This window comes from Canis lupus, chromosome 8 (assembly GCF_003254725.2).
Source record: "Canis lupus dingo isolate Sandy chromosome 8, ASM325472v2, whole genome shotgun sequence".
In the NCBI taxonomy this organism is placed as follows: Eukaryota; Metazoa; Chordata; class Mammalia; order Carnivora; family Canidae; genus Canis; species Canis lupus.
In genome coordinates, this window is record NC_064250.1 from 71,972,852 (window position 1) to 71,999,122 (window position 26,271).

General features: G+C 68.3%; 1 protein-coding gene across 1 annotated transcript in view; it reads left to right on the plus strand.

The window, feature by feature from the left end:
* KIF26A (kinesin family member 26A) overlaps nucleotides 1-25,381 on the plus strand; it is a 38,239-nt gene extending 12,858 nt beyond the window's left edge. The window contains exons 4-16 of the mRNA XM_049112999.1: nucleotides 6,377-6,567; nucleotides 12,776-12,965; nucleotides 16,802-17,014; nucleotides 17,498-17,591; nucleotides 17,840-18,102; nucleotides 18,236-18,395; nucleotides 18,489-18,651; nucleotides 18,993-19,155; nucleotides 19,775-22,631; nucleotides 23,034-23,239; nucleotides 23,373-23,393; nucleotides 23,759-23,909; nucleotides 24,164-25,381. Coding sequence (XP_048968956.1) covers nucleotides 6,377-6,567; nucleotides 12,776-12,965; nucleotides 16,802-17,014; nucleotides 17,498-17,591; nucleotides 17,840-18,102; nucleotides 18,236-18,395; nucleotides 18,489-18,651; nucleotides 18,993-19,155; nucleotides 19,775-22,631; nucleotides 23,034-23,239; nucleotides 23,373-23,393; nucleotides 23,759-23,909; nucleotides 24,164-24,345 — 4,854 coding nt within the window. The 3' untranslated portion in view covers nucleotides 24,346-25,381. The remainder of the gene's footprint in view (nucleotides 1-6,376; nucleotides 6,568-12,775; nucleotides 12,966-16,801; nucleotides 17,015-17,497; nucleotides 17,592-17,839; nucleotides 18,103-18,235; nucleotides 18,396-18,488; nucleotides 18,652-18,992; nucleotides 19,156-19,774; nucleotides 22,632-23,033; nucleotides 23,240-23,372; nucleotides 23,394-23,758; nucleotides 23,910-24,163) is intronic.
* Nucleotides 25,382-26,271: the final 890 nt, after the last annotated feature.

Below are 26,271 nucleotides of genomic sequence, written 5' to 3' on the forward strand. Positions count from 1 at the left end.
GTCAGTGTCGTCAGGCAGGACTCTGGGCCTGTGTCACCCCCATGGTTGAGATGAAGCCAGTCTTGGAGGGCGGAGCTGAGGCTGGCTGCTTCCCCGCTGTCCACGGAGCTTGGCTGGTGGTGGTCTCTCCCAGGTGTCTGCTGTACCCCCAGTTTCCCATCGAGCAGAAAGGATACTAGGATAGGAGATGGAATGGGGGGTTGTTGGCTTAGGGGTCTCCTAGGACAAGGAGGGAGTTTGGGTTTGGGTTTGGGTAGTACATGAGGTTAACTGCTGGAGGCTGTCCTGGGAAGGTCTTTCCCCAGAAAGCACGTGGCTACTCTGCCCAAGCCTCAGGGGATACCTTCTCCTAGGGGTCTTGTGCCCTCAGGTGTGTCCACCTATTTAGCCCAGGAGAGGGGTTCATCAGGCAAACAAGTAGGAAGGACCTTCCAAGCCGAGGGAACCCTCTGTGTGGAGGCCCAGATGTGTGAAGCATGAGGCCTCCCTGGAGGTGTGAAGCATGAGGCCTCTCTGGAGGTGTGAAGTATCCCAACCTCCCTGGAGGTGTGAAGCATGAGGCCTCCCTGGAGGTGTGAAGCCCCGAGGCCTCCCTGGAGGTGTGAAGCACGAGGCCTCTCTGGAAGTGTGAAGCATAAGGCCTTCCTGGAGGCATGAAGCACTGAGGGCTCCCTGGAGGTGTGAAGCATGAGGCCTTCCTGGAGGTGTGAAGCATGAGGCCTCTCTGGAGGTGTGAAGTATCCCAATCTCCCTGGAGGTGTGAAGCCCTGAGGCCTCCCTGGAGGTGTGAAGCACGAGGCCTCCCTGGAGGTGTGAAGCCCTGAGGCCTCCCTGGAGGTGTGAAGCACGAGACCTCCCTGGAGGTGTGAAGCATGAGGACTCCCTGGAGGTGTGAAGCACTGAGGCCTCCCTGGAGGTGTGAAGCATGAGGCCTCCCTGGAGGTGTGAAGCATGAGGCCTCCCTGGAGGTGTGAAGCACTGAGGCCTCCCTGGAGGTGTGAAGCACTGAGGCCTCCCTGGAGGTGTGAAGCACGAGGCCTCCCTGGAGGTGTGAAGCACGAGGCCTCCCTGGAGGTGTTAAGCATGAGGCCTCCCTGGAGGTGTGAAGCATGAGGCCTCCCTGGAGGTGTGAAGCATGAGGCCTCCCTGGAGGTATGAAGCATGAGGCCTCCCTGGGGGTGTGAAGTATCCCAACATCCCTGGATGTATGAAGCACAGAGGGTTCCCTGGAGGTGTGAAGCCTTCTCAGAAGATGGGGCTGTGGGGAGAGCAGGGGAGGCAGTAGAGGGGTCGGGCCTGGCCAGGTGAGTCCTGACGCTGCTGCGTTGGTGCGTGTGGCTATATGGAGAAGCCCCCGCTGCCCCCTGCATCACCCACCCCCATGGAGCCGGGGGCAGAGATCCGTGGGTGACAACGAAAGCTGGTTCTGCTTGGTCCCGTTACTCCCGAGCCAGCTGCACAAGCTTCCCCGGGGAGCGCCTCTGAAATAGAGCAATGGGTAGACCTTCCCCAGGGACTCTGTGCCCTGTGGGGCCCTGGGCAATGGAGGTACAAGGAGGGTCCCCGGCCATGGGTCCCAAAGGATGAAGCATGAAGGCCTCCCTGGAGGTGTGAAGCACTGAGGCCTCTCTGGAGGCCTTTCGGGGGCCACTTTCAGTCCCAAAGCAGGATGGGCCCCTGCCCCCTCCACCCCCGGGCCCGTTGGCCCCTCTGAGCCCAGTAAGACCGTACTGGTTGATAGCGCTACCTCCCGCATGGCCTTTGAGGAGATCCTGCCCCTGCTGGGAGCCGGACCCTGTGACCCATTGCTGGGGCTGGTCCTCCACAGGGTTCTCTGTCCTTGGGGCCCCCTGGCCCTTGGCAGCTTGGGCATTGGGTGCGCAGAAGTTCGGGCAAGAGCTTCGGGCCTTGAACTAGCCTCCTGTTGGTGTGAAGCTACCTCCTGGGTGTGGTCTCGCTGCTTCTCAGTTCTCCTTTATTAAGTCTTGGGGTGAAGGCATGAAGAGGGCGGCCAGCCCCCACCACGCATGCCCCATGTCTCCGGGGCGGAGAGCTGGGCTGCCCGGGAGGAATGTGGTGGGGAGGCAGCTCAGGAGAGCTGGGTGGCTTCCTGGAGGAAGTGGCCTTGAGCTGGGCCCAGACGGAAGCGTCAGAGATGGCAGGCCCAGCACCAGGGATGGTGGGACAGTGGGAGGGGGGCACCGGCAGTAGCCAGGGGGCTCCTTGCCCGGGGAGGGAGCCCAGTGCGTGCCTTGCCGGGGCCTCAGTGCCAGGCAGAGAGGAGGGCCCTTCACTGAGAGTGCCCAGAGGTAGAGGAGGGGCAGGAGCGACCGCGGAGCGAGCGGGGTCGGTGCAGCTGGCGTTGGCAGGCTTTCTGCCTCCGTGGGCCCGGGGGGCGGGGGGTCGCTGGCCTCTTGCCGGGCAGCCCCGCCAGCAGCCAGCACGTTGTAAAACGTGGGCATTTAAGGCTCCCTCTCTGTTTTATGTGCACATTGATTGCGTGCGGGGTGGGTGGGAATGGATTTATAATTAGACAACGGTCCTGGCGATCAATGGGGAGATTATTAGAAGCATAAATAGAACTTTAGGATTCAGATGAGGTAATTTCCCCGGAACCAGGGCATCGATCGCTAGAAGCGGCTCTGGAATGTTAAACTATCGGGAGGAAATGCTTCTGGGGGGACACGCTGCGAGTGGCCAGGACAGCCCGTCAGCCGCCCCGGGGCCTGGCTGTTTGCAGCAGCCGGGAGGGCTGGGCCTGTCGCCTTCTGTTCCGGTGCATGGAGAGCAAGAGGATGGTGGCAGGGATGGTCACTGGGGGAGGGGGGGATCCCAGGCTCTGAGGCCCGGAACGTTCTGGATGCTGTTGCCGGGAGCCTGCCCCGTGGTCCTGCCGGGGTCAAGTCATGGCCTGGCCGTCGGGAGAGCCCTGTATCCAGGTGGAGCAGCCCGCAGCCCGCCACGGCTGTAATCAAGACTGAAGCAGCCCACTGCCCTCCTCTGGGAGCACGGAGCTCGGCCCTTTCTGGCTCTTTCCACCGCCTGGGAGTCCAGCGATGCTACCTGGTGTGGGACCCACCTGGCGGCAGACAGTCTGGCGGACAGCTGCTTTCCAGACCGTCAGGTGGAGGATGGAGGTGCCTGTGGGGCCAGGCCCTGGCCTGTCGCTACCCTGGCTGCCCTCAGCTACTGGGTGATGGCCGTGGGGTCAGGCCGTGGACTGCAGCCTGTCTCCCCCACACTGACAGAGCTCAGGGGTCAGTGGTGCTGCTGCCAGGCCAGCGGGGTCTGTGCAAACCTTCCTGCATCCTGCACACACCTTAGAGCCTGGGGCTCGTAGTCCAGGGAGGAGAACCCAGCGCCGAGGGCTCCAGGCTGGCCCGTGGGTGGGAGGATGGAGGGTTCCCTGGAGGAGGTGCCGCACACCTCTTGATGCGCACAACAGCAAGCGAGGTCGCTTGGGTGGAGGCCTGGGAGCAGGTTGTGCGGCACCAGCTTGTCAGTGTTGCTGACCTCTGGGCCAGCCTGCTTGCCTCCTCGTCCCTGTGATCCCCCGTGGGGTCTCTGGTAGATGCCCACCCATCCTCAGGGATGTGGCCGCGGTGGCAGGGGGTGGAGGGTTCTGGCCTGCCTCTCGGACCCGGCCCATTGCTGGTGCCCTCCCTCTGGGCCTCAGGTTGCCCCCCGGCCCCATGGAATGGACATTGGGCCGCGAGGCTGCTTCTGTGACGGGAGCTTCGAGGGGCAGGTGGGTGCCCGCCCAGGCTCTGTGCCCAGAACACTCCCAGCAAGCAGTGCCGCCCGTGCCCGCGCCGGGCCAGCTGTGTGCATGCTCCCGTCCTGGCTGCCCCTGCCCCGGGCCGCCCCCACCCTGTGGCTGGAAGTAGCCCCCGGGGAGGTATTCATCCCGAGGGCCTGGCCGACCCTGTCCTTCACGAGCCAGAACGTTCCGGGCCTTGGCATTCGGGCCCAGAGGCTTTTTCAGGAGGGTTCCTGTGGCGTTTCCCAAACTGTGCTCCTCGGAACCCGGCACCCCGCGGTGGGCCCGCCCTGGGGCCCATCGGTGCCGGCCGGTGCTGGGCTCTGAGCTTCCGTGCCGGGGGCCCCCAGGACGGCGCGGCGCCCCTCGCCCTCCTCTCTCCGTGCTTCTCTCTCGTTGCTGCTCTGGTGCCTCCACCTCCTTTGGTTTGCACCCCCCCCGCCGCCCCCCCGCCCCGTCCCGCTTCTTTGGGCGGGCCCGGGTTCTGCTTTGGCGGGAGTCGGCGGTGGCCGTCCGGGTGGCCGTCTGGGTGGCCGGAGCCATGTCTCGGCAGCTCGTGGGACGGTGGAGCCGAGGCGTGTGAGGGACTCCTGAGACAGGTCAGTGCGGGCGGCCTGCGCCCTCGCCGGCTGGTGCTGGAACAGTTCTGGCCCGAGGCGGACAGGCTGCCTGCGATGCTGGGCTGCCCGGGCTCGGCGGGAGCGGACGGCACGGTGGCTCGGCCCCCTCGGTCACCCCGGCGCCCCGCCGGCCAGGACGCCTCGCTGAACAGCCACCGGGTCCGGGCCCCACGGCAGAGCCGCTGGGGGCTGGACGGAGCCGGGGCGGGCACCGGGTGGGCACAGGGCGGGCACGGGGCGGGCGGCCCCGTGGTCCACGTGGCTGGGACCAACTTACTTAGGGCCCTCGGGCGCCGCGCTCTGCTCCAGCGAGGTGCACCTGTCCCGGGGGCTCGTGCGTGGAGCGGTGCAGAAGGAATTCACGCTGGAGGCCGGGGACGATTGTGTATCACGTGTGTGTGGGACGGGAGTGTGGGCACAGGCGTGGCCGGGCCGTCGGGGTCCTTAGGGCCGGCGCTCTGCGTGATTTACACATTTGCCTTGAGCTTCCGCAGCCACCTGGAGAGGAAGCAGCTTCTCGTTGCCTGGGTCGAGGCCTGGCTGACCCTCCTTCTGGAATGTTCCCCGTGAGCTGGGGCCCCCTCTGTCCTGGCAGCCCCATTTCCCTCAGGCATAGGGGCCGCCTCCCAGCCAAGGGCTTGGTCTGGCTTGTGTCTGTGCCCCTGCCAGGCTGTGCGCTCCTGGACGACAGCAGGGAGCTCTGGACAGAGTGAGAGGGGCCGAGGCGAAGTCAGAGGGCTGGGGAGGCCAGGGCCCCTGGGGCAGGTGCAGGGAGTGGCCTGGGGGAGAGGGCTGCCTCGGCCGGGTTCTGACGGATGCATAGGAGTTCCTGCCCTGTAGGCAGACAAGGCAGGTGCAGGGTGTGCTGGGTGAGGGCCTGAGCTGTTTCAGGTTCACCCTTCTCTGCTGCTGACCTGTCCTCAAAGCCTTGGGGAGCGGCCAGGGCCCCAGGGGCAGGGGTGGCGTGTGGTTTCCATCCAGCTAAAAGTTTGGGGCTCTCTGCAACCCTTCCTTTGCAGACCTGGTTTTACTGTGTCCCAGGAGGGGTTTGGAAGCCGGTGCTGACCGCGGGCTGGGCAGGGCGAGACCCTCCGCCGTGGTGGGGAATGGTGCCCTCAGGTGGCAGGACCTGCTTCAGAACGTGCCTCCTGGGGCGCGTGGGGGCTTATTCTGCTGCCCCGGCCTTGTCACTTGGGAGACCCTGAGGACGTTGGACCCTCCAGGATGTGACTGTCGCCCGGGCTTCTCACCCTCAGGGTCGCCAGGCAGGCCCGTGTCCTGTCAGCGTGAGGACCCCGGGCCTCCCAGGTCGGGCCCAGCGGATAAACTTCCGGGGGCCCAGGCGAGGTGCCCGGGGGGCCCTCAGGGGCGTGGGTGGGGCTGGGGGGCCCAGGCTGAGGCAGGCCGCTTCCCTCCACTGCCAGGGGCCGCATGCACCCCCTCTGGGGCCGGGTCTGGCCTGGGGTCCAGCGCCCGACAAGCCACGTAAATGTGATATACGGTGGTCGGATCTCAAGTTTGCTGGCGCCGTCTCAGGGATCATTCAATTACGTTTGTGCTTCATTACGAGGCTGTCTCCCCTTCTAGAATTTATTTTAGCTAATTAGTTGGAAATGCCAGACTAGTGTTTCAGATGCCGGGGACGTCATACATTATCATACACGGGGCAATTAGCGCCTGTGACAAATATTTATTGTGGCTTCTCCTCTGATCATGCCTCCGGGCGCTCCAGGTGGGTGACCCGGGGCTGAGCGGGGTGGGGACCCCCGGCCATCTGTCTTGACCACTGTGCTCACGACATTTCTGGAACTTGCTACGGGAGAGGCTGGAAAGTCTGTTCCCCCCGGGGGGGGGGCGGCGTCTGTGTCCTCCTCCCCACATGGGCAGGGTCCCCCGCGTGCGGGCCCCCCCGGGAGCATGCTGGGTGCGCTGGGGTGTGCCGGGTGGCCTCCGCAGCACGGGTCTGGGTCTCACGCGGGCTCCCTCCTCCCCCCAGGCTGAAGCGGCAGTGGCTGCCGTGGCGGTGGCGGACACGGTCCGGGACGGCCCCCCCACCTTGAGCTCCGACGGCGTGTCAAAGGCGTGGGGCCGCGGCGGGGTCTGCACGACAGCGCTGGTCACCCCGGCCCCGGGCACCCCGGCGGGCGGCTCCACGGGCCCGTCGGCTGCAGCCTCCTTCTTCATTAGGTACGTCCTCCCCGGGCCCTTGACGGGGCCGTGGGCGCGCACCGTGGGCGGGGGACCTCGCTCCCGGCCCCTGTGGCCTGCGGACGGGGAGTGGGGGTTCCGTGGAGGCTCTGGCCCCGGGGTTCCAAGCCAGTCCCTGCCCCTTTGGAGCCGCGTAACCACAGGTGAGTCGTACGCTCCGTCTGTGCCTCCGTGTAGTGTACTGAGGGTGCTGCGAGGCGCAGCGAGTCCCCGTCTGTGGAGCACCCAGCGCTGCGGGCCCAGCCCAGGAGGTGCAGCCCCAGGGGCCCTGGGGCCTGCGCTGGGCCTGTGCGCTGGGGCTGCGGACAGCAGGTGGCCTCAGGCTGCAGTGGGGGGGGGGGCGGGCGGGCACGGGGCTTCAGGGAGGGTCCTGGAGTGATGGAGGACATTGGGATGGACTAGGGAGGATGTCCCGGGGGGCAGACCCCACCCACGGCCCTCCCCTCCCCGGGTGGGGCGGCACTGACTGCCGCTAGAGGCGGCTCCACGGTCAGCAGGGCGCCCAGGGGTCCTGTCCTGGCCTGAGTGCCGGCGCGGGGATGTGCCTGGAGCCCCGGGTTTGCTCCCTCCAGGTCATCGGGTGCCAGGCCCCAGGTCCTGGGGACGTGGGCTGCGGTAGCGGGAGGGGTGTGGGAGCCCGCGGCTCTCCCGCCCCCGCCCCTGGGGGGCCGTCCCTTGCGGGCCCTGGGGGGCTGCCGAGGGGAGGCGGCGCTTTCTTCCCGGGAGGCCTGTGGATTACCCGGTGTAATGGTGGTAATGAACGGTAATGGCAGGCCCAGCCGCGGGTCACTGTCCCATTAGCAGCCCTGGCGGGCACCGATAAGCTCGGCCATGAATCACGCGGGAGCCTTATCGGCGCGGGCTGGGGGCCTGACTGCTGAGTGGGGGCGCCGTGGCGGGCAGGTGGGGGCCCTGCGCAGCGGCCCTGGAGTCCCCGTGCGGGCACGGGAGGGGCGGGCCGGGCGGGGGCAGGTCCCTGCCTGGTCCGCCTCCGTGGGAGGCCGCGTGTGGTGGCCCAGCCCGCCCGGCCCCCCACGCTGGCAGGAGGGTCCCGGGCCCTGAGAGAAGGTCCCCTCCGGGGGCCACGCTGCCTCATTAGTAACCCCGTGGCCTGCAGAGCAGGTGCCGGCTGCCTTTTGTCTCCACCGAGCAAGGCTGCCGCTGACCTTGGGAAGTTACCATAGAAACAAGTGCTGGGGACAGCGGGAGGCAAGTTTTCCGACGGGAGGGGGAGGGGGAGGGGGAGGCGGCGTGCGCTGCCTGCTGCCATTACTTCCAGCCCGTCGCCGTCGCCGTTGGCCACGCTGGATCCCAGCAGCTTCCTCAAGGCTCCTGGGCCCGTTGCGAGGGGGCGGCGTCCGGTGGGGAACGTCGGTCCGAGCTCGTGCTTGACCCGGGTCGGGTCGGAGACCGGCTGCTCTGGGGCTGCACTGGGAGGGATGGGAGCGCGCTCTTGCTGAGAGTGGGGTGCGGTGGGGGGCTGTGGTTCAGAGACAGGAGGGCCCCCGAGAGACAAGGAGCTGCTGGATCCCGCCCGAGGGGCCTTGGGCATGTGCGGCCCGAGGTGAGGTTCCCAGGGGACACGAACATGCCAGTCATGGTCGTCGGGGTCAGGGATCTGGCTGCAGCGACCTTGGTCCCTCTTGGCAGCCCTGCACCGCTGGGTCCCCAGTGGGCAGGTCTGGGGGCTCTCGGGGCCTGCGGCTGGCAGTTCCCTACGGGGTGGATGCAGGGCGAGTGGGGCGTGCCCGGGACCACCAGCCTCTTCCCCGCCCACTTAGGAAACCCTGGGTGGCCTTGCCCAACACCCACACGTGTCTGAAAAGCCTGGGGACCCTCGCATAGGTCAGGGCTTTGCCATCAAGGCCACCTGCCTGTGAGACCACCTTCTGGTTTGGCAGAGGCACTTTCTCTTTGTAAAAAGGCAAACTATTCCCTGAGGGGCGTTGGAGGGGCCCATCCCCCAGCCACTCACTTACTCATCCGTTTACTCGCCTGCGCACCCGCTCCTCCCTGCACCTGCTCACCCGTCACCCGAGCACCCGAGCACCCGCTCACCCACTCCTCCTTGTGCCCATTCACTTACTTATTCACTCACCCGCTCACTCATTCATCCATCTACTCATTCATCCTCTCACCTGTGCACCCCCCCACCTGCACACCCGCTCCTCTATGCACCCGCCCACCCCCTCACCCAAGCACCCACTCTCCCACGCACCCCCTCACCCGTGCTCCTGCTTACCCGTGCACCTGCTCCTCTCTGCACCCGCTCACCCCCTCACCCAAGCACTCACTCACTTCTCCTTGTGCCCATTCACTTATTCATTCACTCACCCACTCATTCATCCATCTCCATTCATTCTCTCACCTGTGCAACCCCCAGCTGCGCACCCCCTCACCTGAGCACCTGCTCACCCCCTCACCCAAGCACCCACTCTCCCACGCACCCCCTCACCCATGCACCTGCTTATCTGTGTACCCGCTCCTCTCTGCACCTGCTCACCCGTCACCTGAGCACCCGCTCACCCACTCCTCCTTGTGCCCATTCACTTATTCATTCACTCACCCGCTCACTCATTCATCCATCTACTCATTCCTTCTCTCACCTGTGCACCCCCCCACTTGCACACCCCCTCACCTGAGCACCCCCTCACCCATGCACCTACTTACCCGTGCATCTGCTCCTCTGTGCACCTGCTCACACCCCCACCGGAGCACCTGTGCACCCCCTCCCTTATGCATCTGCACGCCCCTGCACCTGCTGACCTGCGGACCCACTGACCTCGGCACCTGCTGACCCACGCGGCCATGCACTCACTCACTCACTCACACACCCATGCTTAGCCATGTCAAGGCGTCCTGAGCTTCTCATGTTGCCTTGGGCTTGGCAAACACGTGCCCTACCGAGACCCCACCTGGTGGAGGGACACAGCCTCCTGAACTCGTCTCAGGACAGGGACTGGCTCCTGTAGTAGCAAGAGGCAGAGGCTCCGTGGAAGCCCGGCTTGGGCAGTTTTCCTGGGAGAGGATCTTCTGAGGGGTGCAGTTGCTGCTTGTCCAGACTTCTCTTCAGAGCCAGGCCACTCACTCCCCTGCCTGTCCCGGCTCCCACCACTCCTCACCCCTGCAGGTCCCACCCTGGGCCCCCACCTCCAGCAGTGCGGTGGGCATTCCTGGGCCTGATTGTGGCGCCCGTGCATTCTCCTGGTCTCTGTGAGGCCCGGCACCACCTCCCCTTGCTCTCTGCACCTTCACTGGTCAGAAACCAGGTCAGGCCCCCAGATCCCCCACCCTGCTCCCGCTCAGGCCGTAGGGACTGGGGTGCAGCCACTGGGTTGTCCCAGTTAACAGGAGCCTACGTTTCATCAAAAGAGACAGTGTCCATGCTGGGCTCTTGTTAATGCAGAGACATGCCTTTGAGTCATGCCTGGTGGGGTGAGCCTGTAAGAGCAGGACCTGGAGGGCCAGGCGGGCCAGGGCACAGCTCCTCGGCTCCCAGCCACTCGGGGCGGCTGACCACGGGGCTGGGAAGGGAGGAGGGGGTGCCCTGAGTTAGGTCCGACCACAGGGCGGAGACGCCTGGCCAATAATATCGCAGACTCCCAGGGCTGGCGGGACCTCAGAAAGTGCCAGGCCCAGCCTCTGTCCAGGCGTGACCGCAACATGTCCGATGGGGAAGGACACCTCCCCATGCTCCACTGCTAGGCCTGAGGGTGACGCAGGCGCGCCGAGGTCTGAGCTACAGATGCCTGGCTCTTGAGAGGGTCACGGAGGGTGCAGAGCCATCTGTGCTCTTGTGTGTGAGCCACCGGGTGAAGCACTGCCCTCCGGTCGTGGCCTCTGAAGATTGGGGTTCCGACCTGACGTTGCTGTGGCCTCCCCAGCACCTTACCCATCAGCCACAGGCCTTCTCAGCCTCTTTCCCCTGGAGGCTTAGGGGTGTGGGTTCAGGATGCCTTTGCACCCCACAGTTTCAGGGGCCCGGGCTGACCCTGCTCGACCTAGGGAGGAGGGGCTGTCAGGGGTGGGCAGGCGTGCCTTGGCCATGGCCGTCTGCTGACCTGTCCCATCAGCTTGAGGGCCTGGCCGACGCCATCCAGCGCTTGCCGGTGCTGCCCTTCCCGCAATCCTGGGAACCAGTCTACAGTGAGGAACTGGATCCCTGGGGACTCCTTGACCTTCGTAGGCTCAGCTTAGGTCCCCAGCCCCTCCCTGGCGCCCGGCCTCCCAGCCCTGGGGGCAGCGCCAAGCAGGTGGGGCGGGGCTGCCTGCTGGGAGCCCCTCGAGTTAGGGACCGAGCTCCTCCCCACGGGGTGGTTGGCAGGAAGCCGTGGTGTAGCCCAGGGTGGTTGGGGTCCAGGACAGGCATCCGAGGCCGGGCGGCGGGCAGGGCAGGGGGGCCCAGGCCCCCACGGCTCCCTGCCCGGGGCTCCCTGGTCCTCGCCCCTCGCAGCCCTGACTGCCCCCAGGGCCGGTCACGCTGCCGTTGGGGTTGTGGCCGTGCCCTGCTTTCTTACAGTCGCTCCGGCTCCCACTCCTCCTCCTGCGCCAGGCCATGCCGGCAGCCTGCTTTCTGCTCTGCTCTGCTGGCAGACGGGGCCGGGGGTCTTGGGTCTTTTCCTTGCAGGGGGTTTTGAGGTTTACAAGCATGTGGGCTCGGGCAGGCATCGGGCTAATGTTGGCTTGTGGCTGACTCGGGGCCCCCTGCACCCCCAGTCGCTTGGGCTCCTCCCGGGCAGCCCGTGGGCTCCGCTGCCCGGACCCCCGCCCCGCCCCGCCCGGGTGCACACCGGCGCCACCGCCCCCCCCTCTGTTAAGCTCCGCCACGCATCGTAGATTAGTTTTATTTCCCGCCTTGATGCCTCGCTAGGAGGAAAGCCGTCCCCGGGGTCTCTTAAAAGACAACTGCTATTAGAGATGAGTGGGGTTAAGCAAAACGCTGGCGGTAGACCAGCCGCGGGCCAGGCTGCCCCGTGTGGGCAGGCCCTTCTGTGGGCGACCTTCGGGGCGGGGCTCTGGGGGGAGCGCGGGCACCGCAGGGTGCAGGGCACGGCTGCAAATGGGCGTCGGCGAGCGCTTCAGGCCGGGCTCAGACCACATCCCGGGGTACCCCTCTCACCGCCCCCTCCGCCCCGTGAAGAGGGTGACCGAGGCCAGGCCATCTGGGCAGATGCAGACCGAGGCCCAGCGCGTGCTCCTTCACATCTGTGCCACCCGGTGTCACCTTGCTGGAGGCGTGGGGTGGGTGCTGTGCAGCCCCGGTGGCCCCCAGGCGCGGGGTGGGGGTTCTGGGGCCTGGGGCTGCGGGAAAATGTGCAGGACGGCCATGGGGGCCGCTGTGGGGAGACCCTGGCAGGAGGGTCAGCGTGAGCCAAGGCCTGGGAGCGTGGTGGGCCCTCGGCGTGCAGTGTGCACGTGTGTGCGCGTGCAGGTGCCCCGGGAGTCTGGAACAGCGGTTCTCCAACGTGCCTCGGAAGCCTCTCCAGGGTTAGGACCACAGAGTCCGGGCAGACGGTGGGTCTGTATGTTCTGGGCACGCCGAGCCATTGGCAGGACCACATCTCGCAGGGCCCCAGTGCCAGGCCGAGGACGGTGGTGAAGGCGGGAGGGAGGTCGGGGGGTTGCTGGAGGCGCCTCCCTGGGCCGAGTGGCCTTGGAGGCTGGGGCGGCAGGGGCAGCGTGTCCGGTGGGATCGGAGGCCGTGGTGAGGGCGTGGGGGTGAGGGCGGTGGGAGGCTCTGGGGGCCCCAGTGGTCACGGCAACACCAGGCTTTATAGAGCTTCTCCTGTATGCTGGCAGCGGCCTGGGTGCCCTGCACGCCTCAGCTGGTCGGGGCTGCACGCAAGGCCTGTGCAGGTCATGCCACCCCATGTTAGCGGTGGGGATACCGAGGCACAGAGACTAAGCGTGCCCGGGTCACACAGCCTGTGAGCGGCCGACCCCAGCACACCCCAGCCTGCCCCCCACCCCGAGGCAGCTGCTGGGTTGGGGACCCAGGGCAGATGGAGGTTGGTGAGAAGAGGGCACACTGAGGCTGAGCAAGGGGAGGGCTGTCTGTTGCCTGGTCTGGCGAGGATGGAACACGGGACACGGGACCTAGCAACCCCAGTCCTGGGGCCCCTCCTGGGCCGGGCAGGCGGCAAGAACAGCGCCGAGTGCCCCCCGCCCCCTCTCCTCCCCTCCCCAGGGCTGCCCAGAAGCTCAGCCTGGCCTCCAAGCGCAAGAAACCTCATCCGCCGCCGGCCCCTGCCGCCCGCAGTGCCTCCCCCTACCCCACGGACTTCAGTGGGGTCCTGCAGCTGTGGCCGCCTCCCACGCCCCCCTGCCTGCTCAGGGCCGCCTCCAAGGTCAAGGACAACCCCGGCAGTGTTGGAAAGGTAGGCCCACCCCTGCTTTGGAGGTGACCCCGGGGGCTGGGAGGGGGATGACGCCGGGGGTCTGAGGAGTTGCTGGGAGGGGGTGCAGGAGATGGAAGGATCGTCGTCCTTCTCCTGGGTTGGACAAGGTGGGGTACAGACAAGGAGACAAGGAGACAAGGAGGTCCAGGCACACCTTGGTGGCTCGGAGACTGTGGTGGGGCTTCGGGAATGGGTGGGGGTCCCCGGGGCACAAGCTGGTCTCCGTGGGGGCACCCACTCAGCCGGGGCTTCCTGGGACTGTGGGTTGGGGTCTGCCCCCAGGGACCCCACAGATGTTGGCACGCCACCCCGAGGTGGGGCTCCAGGGCGGGGATGGGACCCCTTCAGGCTAACGTGTGGTCAACTGGTTCAGGTGGAGAAACTGAGGCGCAGAGCAGGGAAGGGCCTCGCCTGGTCTCGCCACAGGCCGGCTGGCCCCTGGCTCTTGTGGCCCTTTGCCGAGACTGGGTTTCTGTTGGGGCCCATGTGGTTTGCTCGTAGCTGCACCCTGGCCCTACTCGGGGTCCTGCGTGCGTGGGATCGGTGTGAGCACGTCAGTGAGGCGGACGGTTTGTGCCCACGGAGGTGGGGAGGCCGAGCAGTCACTCCCTGGGGTGAGGACAGGACCTGACCCCGAGTGTCTTCCCCACTGTCTGCCCGCACTGCTGCCCGCTGGCACTCCCAGGTGCCTCCCTGAGGGTGGTTGGGTGGACCCCCCACCGCCCTCCTGGGCTCTCGGCCCAGCCTTGCCAGCGCCCAGAGGCTCACCCCCTGCAGAGGTGGTTGGCTGGGCTCCATGCTCACCGCGGCACGGTCCCCCCACCCCACCTGGGGGCATGCCTCAGGGGGCTTCGGGTCCAGTGACAGGGTCTGCAGGGGGTCTGAGGTGCTCACAGGGTACCGTGCCCCAGGCCTGAGCCAAGCTCAAGATCCTGCCTCGGGGTCCCTGGGAGCCTGCTCGAGTTGGGGGAGCTCAGCCCCGCTGGCCTGTGGGTGTGCAAGCGCCAGGGCCATGGCGGGACACTGGGCTGGGCAGGCAGAGAGCCCCGGGGCCTGGCCCTGCCCTTGGCCTGCTCACTTGGCCCGTCTCACCGCCTGGGCTCCTCTGTCTGCAAGCGGGGTGCGTGGGGGTGGGCCTCGTGTCTCAGGCGCAGAGCCAAGTATTCTGGGGCGGGGCAGGGGGGGGCTCCTCCCTTTTCTCTGTGGTAGACTCCTCCCTGTCCCCCCCTCGTCCCCGTCCCTCCACCCCCTCCCCCCGGGGAGCCCTGGCCACCAGTCCACCCACTGCCCACCTCCCGTGCCCCCTCCCCGGCTCCCTGGGTGTGATTTGCTCCAACGTCACAGTCAGAAATGCCTCCTGAGAGGTGTCTCACGTTGTCACAGAGAAGAAGTTAGGTCGCACTCGATGCCTGACATTAATGCGCTACTTAAGATAATTCATCATCGCTCGCGGTATTAAGAGACGCGAAGCGCCTTCTGTGGGTGCCGAGCGCCCCTCCCCCTCGCGCTGGGCCACCTCTCAGGAGGGGAAGCCCTTTTTTATGCAAAACGTGTTTTTTCCCTACCTGGCAGCCATTCAGCGGGGCTTTGTGGTAGCTGAACATTTAGGGGAGAGACTCTGATGCCCCGGCCTGGTTTCCCTGGTTTCGGGGCTGCGATGACAGGATCCTTGCAGACAATGGCCTTCCGCGAGGACGGGGGCGACGGCGGGCTGTGGGCCGCTCTGTCCCCTCCCCACGGGCCGTGGGTCCCTGGGTGCCCATTACTGTGGCCGGCTCCCACCCCGGGGGCACCTCCCGCCCCCGCAAGAGCCCAGGCCCAGGGCCCCCCCTGGGAATCCCCTCCAATCTGCACAACCCAGGTGACTCCTGAAGTGGCCAGGAGTTCACGCTGAAAAGAAAAGAAAAAAATTGCCAGAAATTACTGGGAAGTGCACATTTTCGTCTGCCTGGCAGCGGCATCTGGAAACGAAATAGTTCTGTTCGTGTCGTGGGGGAATAAAAGAATCGATTCTCGCCTGGCGGAGCCCGGGTTCGGGTGTGCGGAGGAGAAGTGTTTCTTCCCGCTTCCCCCCAGGACGCACCCTCCTTCCTGGAGCCGGTTTGCATGTCAATTTGCCGCGTGCCCAAGGGGAGAGGGTGGGCCTCGCGTGCACCGCCCACGGTAAACCAATTTTGCCGGCGTTATGTATCTGTCACTTACAATTAAATCCGTGAAAAATATTGGCTCTGAAATGAGTCTGGTAATTTGATTTACGCTGTGGTGGAGAAATCGAAGATCTCCTCAGGGAGTGGAAGGTGGCGTCCTTCGGCAGAAAGTGGAGTCCGGGGCCCTCCCCGGAGGGACCCTGGTTCCCCAGGGGGCTCATCCCGGTCGGGAGGCGCCCCTGCGGCCGCGCACGAGCTGCGGTTTGGGGTGCTGGTTCTCCCCGAAGGCTCTGGGGCGTCTGTGGTGACGCTTGCTCTGGGCTGCTGTGCCTAGGTCCCGGGTCCCCTCCCCTCTGGGCCTCTGTTCCCTAGGGATGCCTGTCTCCTGTGGAACCCAGCCCGGGGGTGGGGGTAGAGGATGGGGGCACGCTTTTGTGTCTATTTCTGTGTTTTAGGGTCACACGGAGCAGAGGCTGCTTGGTGACCTGCCAGCTAAGGCCGGGTCCTGCCCCCCGCCCCGCCCCAGCCCCTTTTGGGCAGAATCGAGCTTTCCCTGGGGGGCATGCACGTCCTGCTGGCCCGGGATCCTGCCCATACCTGGGGTTTGAGTGGGGCTTCCCAGCACGGGGCCCCCAGCTTCTCCCCCAGGCCATCCGCACCTCTGCCTCTGCTCCTCCTGCCCAGTTCGTGGTGGACGCAGGTGTGCTCAGGGCCCCTGAGCGGCCTGGGGGCTGGGAGCTGGCGCGGGGGGGGGGGGGCTGCTTGGAGGCCCAGAGGCCGCCGACCTGGGGGCCGGGGCTGCCCTGTGGGAGCAGCTGGGGTGATTGCCCTGCCCTGTGGGCCCTGCCCCAGGCCTGAGCCCGCTTTCCTTGGAGCTGCACTTGGCCGCTTCCCGAGCCAGGCTGAGGGGCGGCCGGGCTTCCAGGTAGCACCTTCCTTCCCGCAGCGGAGCACCCTGGGACCGGGCCCTGTTGGGGGGAGTGTGGGCCATGCGCCTTCCCCCCCATGCTCTGGGTCTTTGGCCTGTTTTGCTTGCTCCGCAGCCTCCCCTTTGCCTCTGCAAATCTGCCTCAAATCTCATTTTGGGATTTGAGGAGACCCAGTCTCCGGCTGTATGACCTGGAGAAACACGGACCTGTCAGCATTTTTCCTTCTCCTTAAGCCCAGGGGGGCGTGGGCGGGGGGTTCCCAGGGAAGCTAGCAGAGCTGCGCACTGTGCAAGGGGTTGATTCTGGTCCCAAAGGCCGCATGCCTTGGGGTTGAGCTCACTTAGCTTCTGGCTCTGCCTTGGGGTCAGCGACGGGGTGTGGAGGAGCCGCAAATCAAGGGCGGGTGGGGTGCACCTGGGTGCCACCCCACACTGCGTCCCTGTGTGCACAGGGGCACCCAGAGCCTGCTCCCCCTGCGTGCTCCCCCGTCCTGGCCCCTGCACCTCCTCGCCTGCTGACTGCCCGCACCAGGCTAGCGTCCCCTCCGTGAGCCCTGCTTTCTGCCTGCGGGATCCGCTCCAGCCCGAGCTGGGGTGAAGCACCCACATTCCTGCGGAGGGGATCCCGTGCCGGGGCCTGGCCCGCTGTCTCAACTCGCGCGAGCTCTCCTGCCCTGTAATTAGCGGCCGCTGGGCGGGCAGGCGGCTGCTCAGATGCCCGCTCCGCCCGCCTCCTCCAGGTGAAGGTCATGCTGCGGATCTGGCCGGCGCAGGGGGCCCAGCACTCGGCCGAGTCCACGTCGTTCCTGAAGGTGGACCCACGCAAGAAGCAGGTGACCCTGTACGACCCGGCCGCCGGGCCCCCGGGCAGCTCGGGCCCCCGACGGCCAGCCTCTGCCGCGGCTCCTAAGATGTTTGCCTTCGACGCCGTCTTCCCGCAGGACTCGGAGCAGGTGAGGGGGTGCGGGCATCCCGGGGGGGGGGCCAGGCCTGTGCTTGCTTCTGGTGCCCAGTGAGGAGCAGGAGGCAGGAGTGAGGCCAGGGGGGCCCAGGCCCAGCCTGTTGTGCTTTACGCTCCTTGGCCCCGGCCCTGGGGGGTCAGGCCGTTTCCCGGGGAAGGGCCCGGTTTTCGGTGAGCTCCAGGGAAGCTTTGTGGCGGGGCTTGTTGTCTGGGTGTCTGTGGGCACCTGGGGTGCGGTGCGCTCCGTGTCCCTGGTTGCCTCCACGTGGCAGCGAGGGCCGTGTGGCTGGCGGGCCGGTGCCGGGTGTTGTGTGTGTCTGCACGCTGTCTGTGCGCGTGGAGATCTCTGGATCCTGGGTCCTGTGTGTGCCAGCGTGGCCACCTTGTGAGCGGGGGACACACGGGTGTGGGGGGGAGGCTGCGTGTTGGCCCCTTGACCCTGGCGCCTGCCCAGTGCCCTGTGGCCCTCTCCCAGGCGGAGGTCTGCTCGGGGACAGTGGCTGACGTGCTCCAGTCGGTGGTCAGTGGGGCTGATGGCTGCATTTTGTCCTTTGGCCACACGAGCCTCGGTGAGCATCCCGCATCATCCCCTCTCTGCCATCTCTGGGCTCATTTCGCCATTGGGAAGGGGGGTACGGACATATCCCACGTGGGCAGCAGGTGGGCACAGGGCCAGGGAGGGGGCCAGTCCTGGGAGGCAGGGGCCCTCGACCTGCAGGAGGCCCCAGGCAGGGCCCAGGAGGCAGCCGGGTGTGGCTGGGCTCTGAGGGCGTGTCACGCCGAGTGTGGGGCCCTGACACGCCCACGTGGCCCCCAGGCAAGTCCTACACCATGATCGGGAAGGACAGCTCGCCCCAGAGCCTGGGCGTTGTGCCCTGCGCCATTTCCTGGCTCTTCAGGCTCATTGACGAGCACAAGGAGAGGACGGGCACCCGCTTCTCCGTCCGCGTGTCGGCTGCGGAGGTGTGTGGCCCCGACGACAGCCCGCGGGACCTGCTGGCCGAGGTGGCCTCCGGCAGCCCCCAGGACGCCCAGTCCCCGGGCATGTACCTGCGGGAGGACCCTGCGTGTGGGGCGCAGGTACGCCACCAGCACCGTGGCCACCCGGGTGGGGGCGGGAGCAGGGCCGGGGTCCTGGGGGCGGCGAGGGTGGCCTCCGGGAGGCAGGCCCGGCCACAGCTGGTGCTCCCCGCTCCGCCGGTCCCCACTGCAGAACCAGAGCGAGCTCCGGGCGCCCACGGCCGAGAAGGCAGCCCTGTACCTGGACGCCGCGCTGGCGGCCCGCAGCGCCACCCGCCCCGGCGGCAGCTCGCACCTGCTCTTCACGCTGCACGTCTACCAGTACCGCGTGGAGAAGTGCGGCAGGGGCGGAAGTAGGTGTCGCTCGCCTGCCCCCCCCCCCACGGTGCCCCACAGGGTCTGGGTGCCGGGGGCCGCACCGACACCTTCCTGCCCTGTGCTTTCAGTGTCCGGAGGCCGCAGCCGCCTGCATCTCATCGACCTGGGTGGCTGTGAGGGGGCACCCAGCCGGGGCGGGGAGGCCCCCGGGGGACCCTCGTGTCTGCCTCTGTCGGCCTTGGGCAGTGTCATCTTGGCCTTGGTCAGTGGAGCCAAGCACGTGCCCCACAGGTGAGTGGTGGGCTCCTCGGTGGGCGCTGGTGGGGGTGGCCCCTGGGAGCCAGCCGGGGCATGGCGGGCCTGTCCAGGGTGCCCAGACCGCTGAGCCCCTCGGTTATGTCCCCCTCATCCGCCGGGCCTCGCTGCCCGAGGGCTTGTGTGTGGTAGGAGGGGGCGGTCCTGGCCCCGAGGGCTGTATGCCCGACCTGACCCTGGGCTCCAGGCATGGCCCTGTCCTGGGGGGCGGCCTGCCTCCTTCCCTCCCGCCGGCCCTGTAGCACCCCCTACGCCCAGCCTCCCACCCTGACATCCCCTCCCCAGGCCCTCAGCCTCTGAGCAACCCTCGCCCCCAGGGAGCACAGGCTCACCATGCTGCTGCGTGAGTCCCTGGCCGCCCCCAGCTGCCGGACCACCATGATTGCCCACGTCTCGGACGCGCTGGCTCACCACGCCGAAACGCTCAGCACCGTGCAGCTGGCTGCCCGCATCCACCGCCTGCGCAGGAAGAAGGTCAAGGTTGGTCCTGTCTCCCGCCCGCCCCTCCCCCTGGGGACCCCCGGGGTCTCGTGTCCTCCGAGGCTCCCGCCTGGCACGGTGAGGGGGCCTGCGCCCATCCCTGGCTGGACTCCCTGTGTGCCCTGGGGTCGCGGGGCCGCCCCCTGTGGCTCTGCCCGGACAGGGCAGGGAGCTGCGCCCGAAATCACCTGCACCTCAAGCAGAACTGGAACTGCTCCTAGGGTTGGGGCTGTGGTTGCCGGGCCTGTGTGTGCCTGTCGGGTCGGCCTGGGGTCCCCGTGGCCCGGACCCTTCCCGATTCTGGCCCCCTGGTGCCAGCCCTCAGCGGGGGCAGGAAAGTGGGGTTAGGGGGCGCCCTGGGATCAGACAGACCTAGGTCTGAGGTGTGGCTCTGGGTGCGTGTTCTTGCTTCCCTGTGATTCGGCTTAATGCTGTTTCCTTGGATCTCCGGAGTCCGCTGGGCTGGCTGCCCGAGCCCTTTGGTGCTGCCGCCGCCTCGGTGGGGTGCGGTCGGTGGATGCCAGCATCGTGCCTCCCCCGGGTGCGGCGTGCGTTGCCGGGACGTGGGGGATGAGGAGGTGGGTAAGGCGGTCGCTCACCGGGCCCGCTCCGCCCCCAGTACGCGTCCAGCTCCTCAGGCGGGGACAGCTCCTGCGAGGAAGGCCGCGCCCGCCGCCCCCCACACCTGCGACCCTTCCACCCCCGCTCTCTGGCCCCGGACCCCGGCCGCCTGGCCCCCAGCTCGCCCGGAGACCCCGACTACTCCTCCAGCAGTGAGCAGTCCTGCGACACGGTCATCTACGTGGGGCCCGGCGGGGCAGCGCTCTCGGACCGCGAGCTCACTGACAACGAGGGCCCGCCTGACTTCGTGCCCATCATCCCCGCGCTGAGCCGCCGCCGGCCGTCCGAGGGCCCGAGGGACGCCGACCACTTCCGCTGCAGCACCTTCGCGGAGCTGCAGGAGCGGCTGGAGGGCATTGATGGCAGCGAGGGCCCCCCGGGCCCCCTGGGTGTCCCCAGCGGAGCCCAGGCCAGCCCGGCCTGCGGGGGCAGGAAGCCCTCCCCGCCTGACGCCGCCTCCCCCAGGAAGGCGGTGGGCTCCCCGCTGGCGACCAGCACGCCCCGAGGCAGCCCTGCCCCAGACACCCAGCGGGGTGCCCCGGAGCCCTCAAAGGCCGGTGCTGACCAGAAGGAGGGCGGCAGCACGAGGCCGGAGCAGCTTGTGCCGGACAAGGCCGCAGGGGGCGGAGGCAGGAGGCCACTGCCCAGCCCGGCCCCTCCGCCTCCTCGGCAGCTGGAAGCCAGCAGAGCGCCCGAGGACCCCGGGGGAGGGAGCGCCGATGGCGTGGTACGGACGCCCCCCGTGGGCATGAGTGGGCAGGCGGGCTGCCCCCGCCCCTCGGCACAAGGCCGTCGTCTGGAGCGCGGCCTGCTGACCACCACGGTGACCCTGCAGCAGCCCGTGGAGCTGAACGGTGAGGATGAGCTGGTGTTCACAGTGGTCGAGGAGCTGTCCCTGGGCGGGCTTGCCGGCTCCGGCCGCCCCGCCAGCCTGGCCAGCTTCGGCAGCAACTGCTCCCTGCAGGCCCTGGCCTCTGGGTCGAGGCCGGTGAGCATCATCAGTAGCATCAATGACGAGTTCGATGCCTACACCACGCAGGCCCCTGGCGGGCCCTCAGAGGGAGCAGCCTGGGCCGGGAGCAGCCACGGCTCCTCCATCAGCTCCTGGCTCAGCGAGGTCAGCGTCTACACGGACGACCGCCACAGCCCCGCGCCTCAGCCTCCCTTCGGGCCCAGCCCCTTCTCGCCAGCACGGCCCGACCCCCTGGGCCCCCCGGTCCTGGGCAGCTCCCCGGATGAGGGCAGCTGTCGGTTCCCGGAGCACGGTAGACCGGACAGCCCTGGCCTGGCCCGGAGTCCCCGGCCCGGGGAGGGGGCTGCGGCGGCCCCCGCCCGACCTGGCAGGGAGTCCCCGGCCGCGTCCCCGTGGGGGGCAGCCCCGGCGCAGACTATCCACTCCAGCCTTCCCCGGAAACCGAGGACTTCCTCTGCGGCCGGTCGCGCAGGCTGCGCCCGCCTGGCCCCGAGCCCGCCCGGCCCCGGAGGCCTGTTCGAGGACCCCTGGCTGCTGCGGGCCGATGAACGGGGCCCGCTGCCGCTGGTCCCTGCCGGCAGGGCCCCCAGCCCGGCCCCGGTGCTGGCCTGTGCCCGGAGGGTGGCGGACGGCTGTGAGGTGGCAGGCAGGGCGGCCCAGAGGCCAGAGGCTGCGGCTCCGATCCCGCCGCTGCGGAGGGGGGCCACCACGCTGGGGGTGACCACGCCCACCGCATCCTGCAGGGACGCCCTGGCCGACGCGGCCGCCTGCCTGGCCAACCCGAAGGCTGCCCCTGGCAGCAAGAGGAGCGTGGCTCCCAAGGGAGGCCTCTTCCCCAGGCCCAGCGGAGCGGCCCCCCCGGCCCCTCCCGTGCGCAAGTCCAGCCTGGAACACAAGAGCAGCCCGGCTCCCGCCACGCCCCAGGCCGGGGGCCTGACCCGGGCCGCGGCTGCCGCCTTCCCCCGAGGGGAGGAGGAGGCCAGGCTGGGCGGCCGGGCTGAGCACTCCGTCCCCAGGGCCACGTCCAGCCTGAAGGCCCGGGCCGGCAAGGCAGAGGCGGCGTACCGTCCCGGCCCCCACGGCTCCCTGGAGCGCGGCGACGGCCTGGCGCACGGCAGCGGCAAGGCCAGGGACGCCCCCGGGAGGCCCGCGCGGGCCGTGCCCAGGTTGGGGGTACCGTCCGCCAGCCCCGTGCCCGGGCCCGCTCCCGCCTGCCGGGGCAGCCCGGCCAAAGGCGCGGGGGTCCCCAAGGCCCCGGCCGGCGGGGGCAAGGGCCGCAGCCTCGCGGCTGCTGGGTCGAGGGCCCCGGGCGCTCCGGTGAAGCCGCTGACCCCCGCGGTGGGCAGGACGCCCGGCGGCCCCACGGCGGCTCCCAGGGCGGCCCCGCGGGCAGCGCCCGGCGTGGGGGCCAAGGCCAGCCGCGGCACCATCATGGGCACGAAGCAGGCGCTCCAGGCCGCCCACAGCCGCGTCAACGAGCTGGCGGCCAGCGGGGCTCCCGGCAGAGGCGGCCCGTCCTGGGGCTCGGCGGACTCGGACAGCGGCAGTGACAGTGGCGTGAACGTGGGCGAGGAGCGGCCGCCCGCCGGCCCGGCGCTGCCGTCCCCCTACAGCAAGGTGACGGCCCCGCGGCGGCCCCAGCGCTGCAGCAGCGGCCACGGCAGCGACAACAGCAGCGTCCTGAGCGGGGAGCTGCCGCCCGCCATGGGCCGCACCGCCCTGTTCTACCACAGCGGCGGCAGCAGCGGCTACGAGAGCGTGCTCCGCGACAGCGAGGCCACCGGCAGCGCCTCCTCCGCCCCCGACTCCATGAGCGACAGCGGGGCCGCCTCCCCGGGCGCCCGCTCCCGCAGCCTCCGGTCCCCCAAGAAGAGGGCCACAGGTGGGTGTGGGGCGGTTTGCGCGCCCTCTGACCCCGGCTGGCCCCGCTGGAGCGGGCTGGTGAGGCTGGCGTGCGCGGGGCACCCCGCTGGGGCGCAGGGAGCCAGGCGAGGCCTTGGCTTTGGGGCTCGGGCCCAGCTGCCCGGGAGCGCCCCCCGCCGCCGGCGTGGAGGGGACCTGGGGCTGGGCCAGCTCCCGGCTCTGGGCGGGGGGCCCGGAGGGGCGTCCTGGGAGATGCAGGTGGGCCTGGCTCAGGACTCTGTCCCCGGGGCGTCGAGCAGGGCCTCAGGGTGACCGACGGGGTGTTGAGGCTGCCTGTGGGGGCGGGGGCTCCTGGACGGGCTCCTGTGCGCTCTCTGCCCTCAGCCCCCCGCGCCCACCGAGCGCCCGCTCTCTGCTCCAGGTCTGCAGCGGAGACGGCTGATCCCCGCCCCCATGCCCGACGCCGCTGCCCTGGGCCGCAAGCCCAGCCTCCCCGGGCAGTGGGTGGACCTGCCCCCGCCCCTGGCCGGCTCCCTGAAGGAGCCTTTCGAGATCAAGGTGTATGAGATTGACGACGTGGAGCGCCTGCAGCGACACCGCCCGCCCCCGAGGGAGGACCCGGCCGAGGTCAGGGCCTCAGCCGGCGGGGCGCTGGGGCCCCGGGGAGGGGGGCTGGTGGTGACGGTCCTGGGATGGCAGGCGGGACCCCTGGGGGTGTGGCCCGGTGGCCAGCTGACCTTCTCTTCCCCTCTTCCCTCAGCCCTCCCAGGATGTGGAGAAGGTAGGAACCAGCCCTCCCCAGCCCCGAGCCCCTGGCGGCCGCCGATGCCCACCGTGGGCAGAGTGGGTGGTTGGAGGGGTCCCCAGGTCAGCACCGGGGTCCCGGGGAGCTGCACCTGATGGAGGGCTTCCCATAGCTGGGCCGGTCGTCCTGGGCCCGGGTTCCAGGCAGCAAGGTCACGCGTGCAAGCCTCACATGGGGTGGGGGGGTCCGGGTCTGGCCCTTGCCCACCCTGGAGGCCCCCGTTGTACATTTGCCCAGGCCTGGAGGCCGGAGGAGGACTTGGGACCAAAGCCCGGGTGCTTGGAGACCCTGGGAGTAGGGGCCCTCCGTGCCTGAGCGCCTGCCTGCCCCTTGCCCCCCAGGGTCTGGCGTGCGCCAGCGCCAAGCTGCGACTGGCCGAGCGCAGGCAGCAGCGGCTTCGGGAGGTGCAGGCCAAGCACGAGCACCTCTGCGGGGAGCTGGCGGAGACCCAGGGCCGGCTGATGGTGGAGCCCGGGCGCTGGCTGGAGCAGTGTGAGTCCCCCCACCCGCCTCTGCTGCGGGGAGCACCGAGGTTCCCCATCCGGGGGAGGCACAGGCTTGCAGGGCCCTGGACTCTGCCCTCTGCCCTGGGCGCCCCCAAGCCGGCCACTGCCCTCTAGAGCTCCAGGTGCCCTCCTCACCGCGGCCAGACGGGGCCCCCACGCCCGGGGGGTGGGGGGCAGAGAAGCGTTTCCTCGGCCCCGGGGGTGCCCCGGCCTCACCGGCTGCCCGCTGTCCTTCCCCAGTCGAGGTGGACCCGGAGCTGGAGCCCGAGTCAGCCGAGTACCTGGCGGCCCTGGAGCACGCCACGGCCGCCTTGGAGCAGTGCGTGAACCTGTGCAAGGCGCACGTCATGATGGTCACCTGCTTCGACATCAGCGTCGCCGCCCCCGCCGCCGCGCCGGGGCCGCAGGAGGTGGACGTCTGAGGCTGGGCGCTGGGGCGCGGGAAGGGGACGTGGGATGGAGCGCGGATGTGGCGGGGGTCGGAGGGATGAGGATGCGGAGGGTCCGGTGGGGCCCGGGGTGGCTTGAGACGGTGAGCGGCATGGGGGAGGGGCTGGCCAAGCGGAGAGGACGGAGGGAGGGAGGGAGTGTGCCAGGGAGTGGCCGGAGACGGACGGTCCCCACCCAGACAGCAACGCAAGTGCCTTTAACCTTGAACTGGACTCTGTCTTTTTTGCGTTTGGTGCTAAGGACTCAAGACACCAGCAGACGGTGTGCCCGGGCCGTGGCCCGGGTGGCGGCGGTGGCCGTCCAGGTGCCGGTCGGGCTCTTCCCGGCCAAGCAGCCTCATGTAGCAGGACAGCTCTGGGCCGGGCGGCCCGTGTGTCAGGATGCACGATTACTTCTCCTTCACGGCTGTTTCCTCCCGGCAGAGCCGGCCCTGGTGCTCGCCAGACCCCGGTCTGCGTGTCGCGCCGGGGGGTCCCCGGGGCAGGGAGGGCCCACCTCCCTGGGAGCACCCAGGGCCTGCTGTGTCGTGAGGACACAGGGAGGGCAGCGCCCACGTGGCGCCTTCTTCTACGGCAGGAATTCTTACCAAAACCACAAGCAAAAAACAAAACCAACACACACACACGAAAGGGGCGGGGAGGGGAGTTAAGGGTTTTGTAAAGGTTCTGTTAGGTTCATATTTTTATATCATTTTGCCTATAAATGCAGTATTTGCAGTGGGAATTTGGAGACAAATGATCTATGTTTTTATGGTTTTCTACGGAAGGTATCCCTCAGGCCGGGCTCTTTCTGGGGGGCACCCGGGGCAGGGCGGGGGTCCTGGGGGCACTGCTTGCCAACTGCAGACCAGGGGTGGGCCTGCCCGCGTGCGTGGTGTTCCCATCCCAGTGGGCTCTGTTTTCTGACCTTTGTGTATTTTCTAGGGGCGTCCAGACCTTTGTACAAATGTGTAGATAACCTCTTGCTACAGCTTTTATTTGTGAATAAAAGACACGTCGGTTGTTAAAACGGCTCCTGAGCTCACTGGGTGGCGCGCTGCCCTCCCAGGGTCCCGGGCGACGGGGGACCCCTCTTCAGGACGGCAGGGGACTTGCCTTCCACCGGCAGCCCCTGCAGCAGCCCCAGGGGCCTGGGATTCAAGCCCCGTTCCCTCCCTGACCGCCTTCCCGAGCTGCCCCAGCTCTTGGGGTCCCCAGGCTGGGGGCGGGGCCGGGCTGGCGGGGAAACGGCGCTTTCTGGTGGGCTCCCGGGCCCTTCCCAGGGGTTATGTTAGCTGGGGAAATTGAGGCAGGTGCTGGGGTGGCCCGGCCTGTCTTTCCAGGAGACAGATGAGTGAGTAGATACAACGGACACAGCCACCCTCCCCACCCCGCACCTTCTTGCGGGGCCTCAGGCTGCTCCCCCTGATGCTCAGACTGTGGTCCTGGTCCTGAGCAGCCCAGGCTGCTGCCCCCCTCCGTCTGGGTGCCCCCTCCCGGCCGGCTGGGCCCTTCCTAGTGAGGTCTGGGGCTCCCCCTGCAGCACGGGGGCTGCTCCGTCCTGCACATCACACCTGGTGTGGTCTCTGCCCGAACTCCCGGCCTCCATGGGGCCTCGAAGGGGGGGGTGGGATCTGAGCCATTGCTCCCCCACATTGGGCGCAGGGCTGCACCTCGGCAGGGCCTCAGAGGATACTTGGTGGAGGAAGAATGAACGCATGAGAAAGTAAATGGAGTTTCTCTTCGAGGGGGAGGTCCTGCTGGGGCGGAGGCAGGTTCAAGAGCCGCCCTGGACCCTCCTGCATCCAAGGCCCCTGCTGCCGGGGGCACGTGGGCCAGAGGCACTGGAGGCCCAGACCAGCCCCGGGCTGTCCCTTTCTCTTCCAAGGCCTGGGTTTGGTTCCCAGCAGGAGCCTGGCC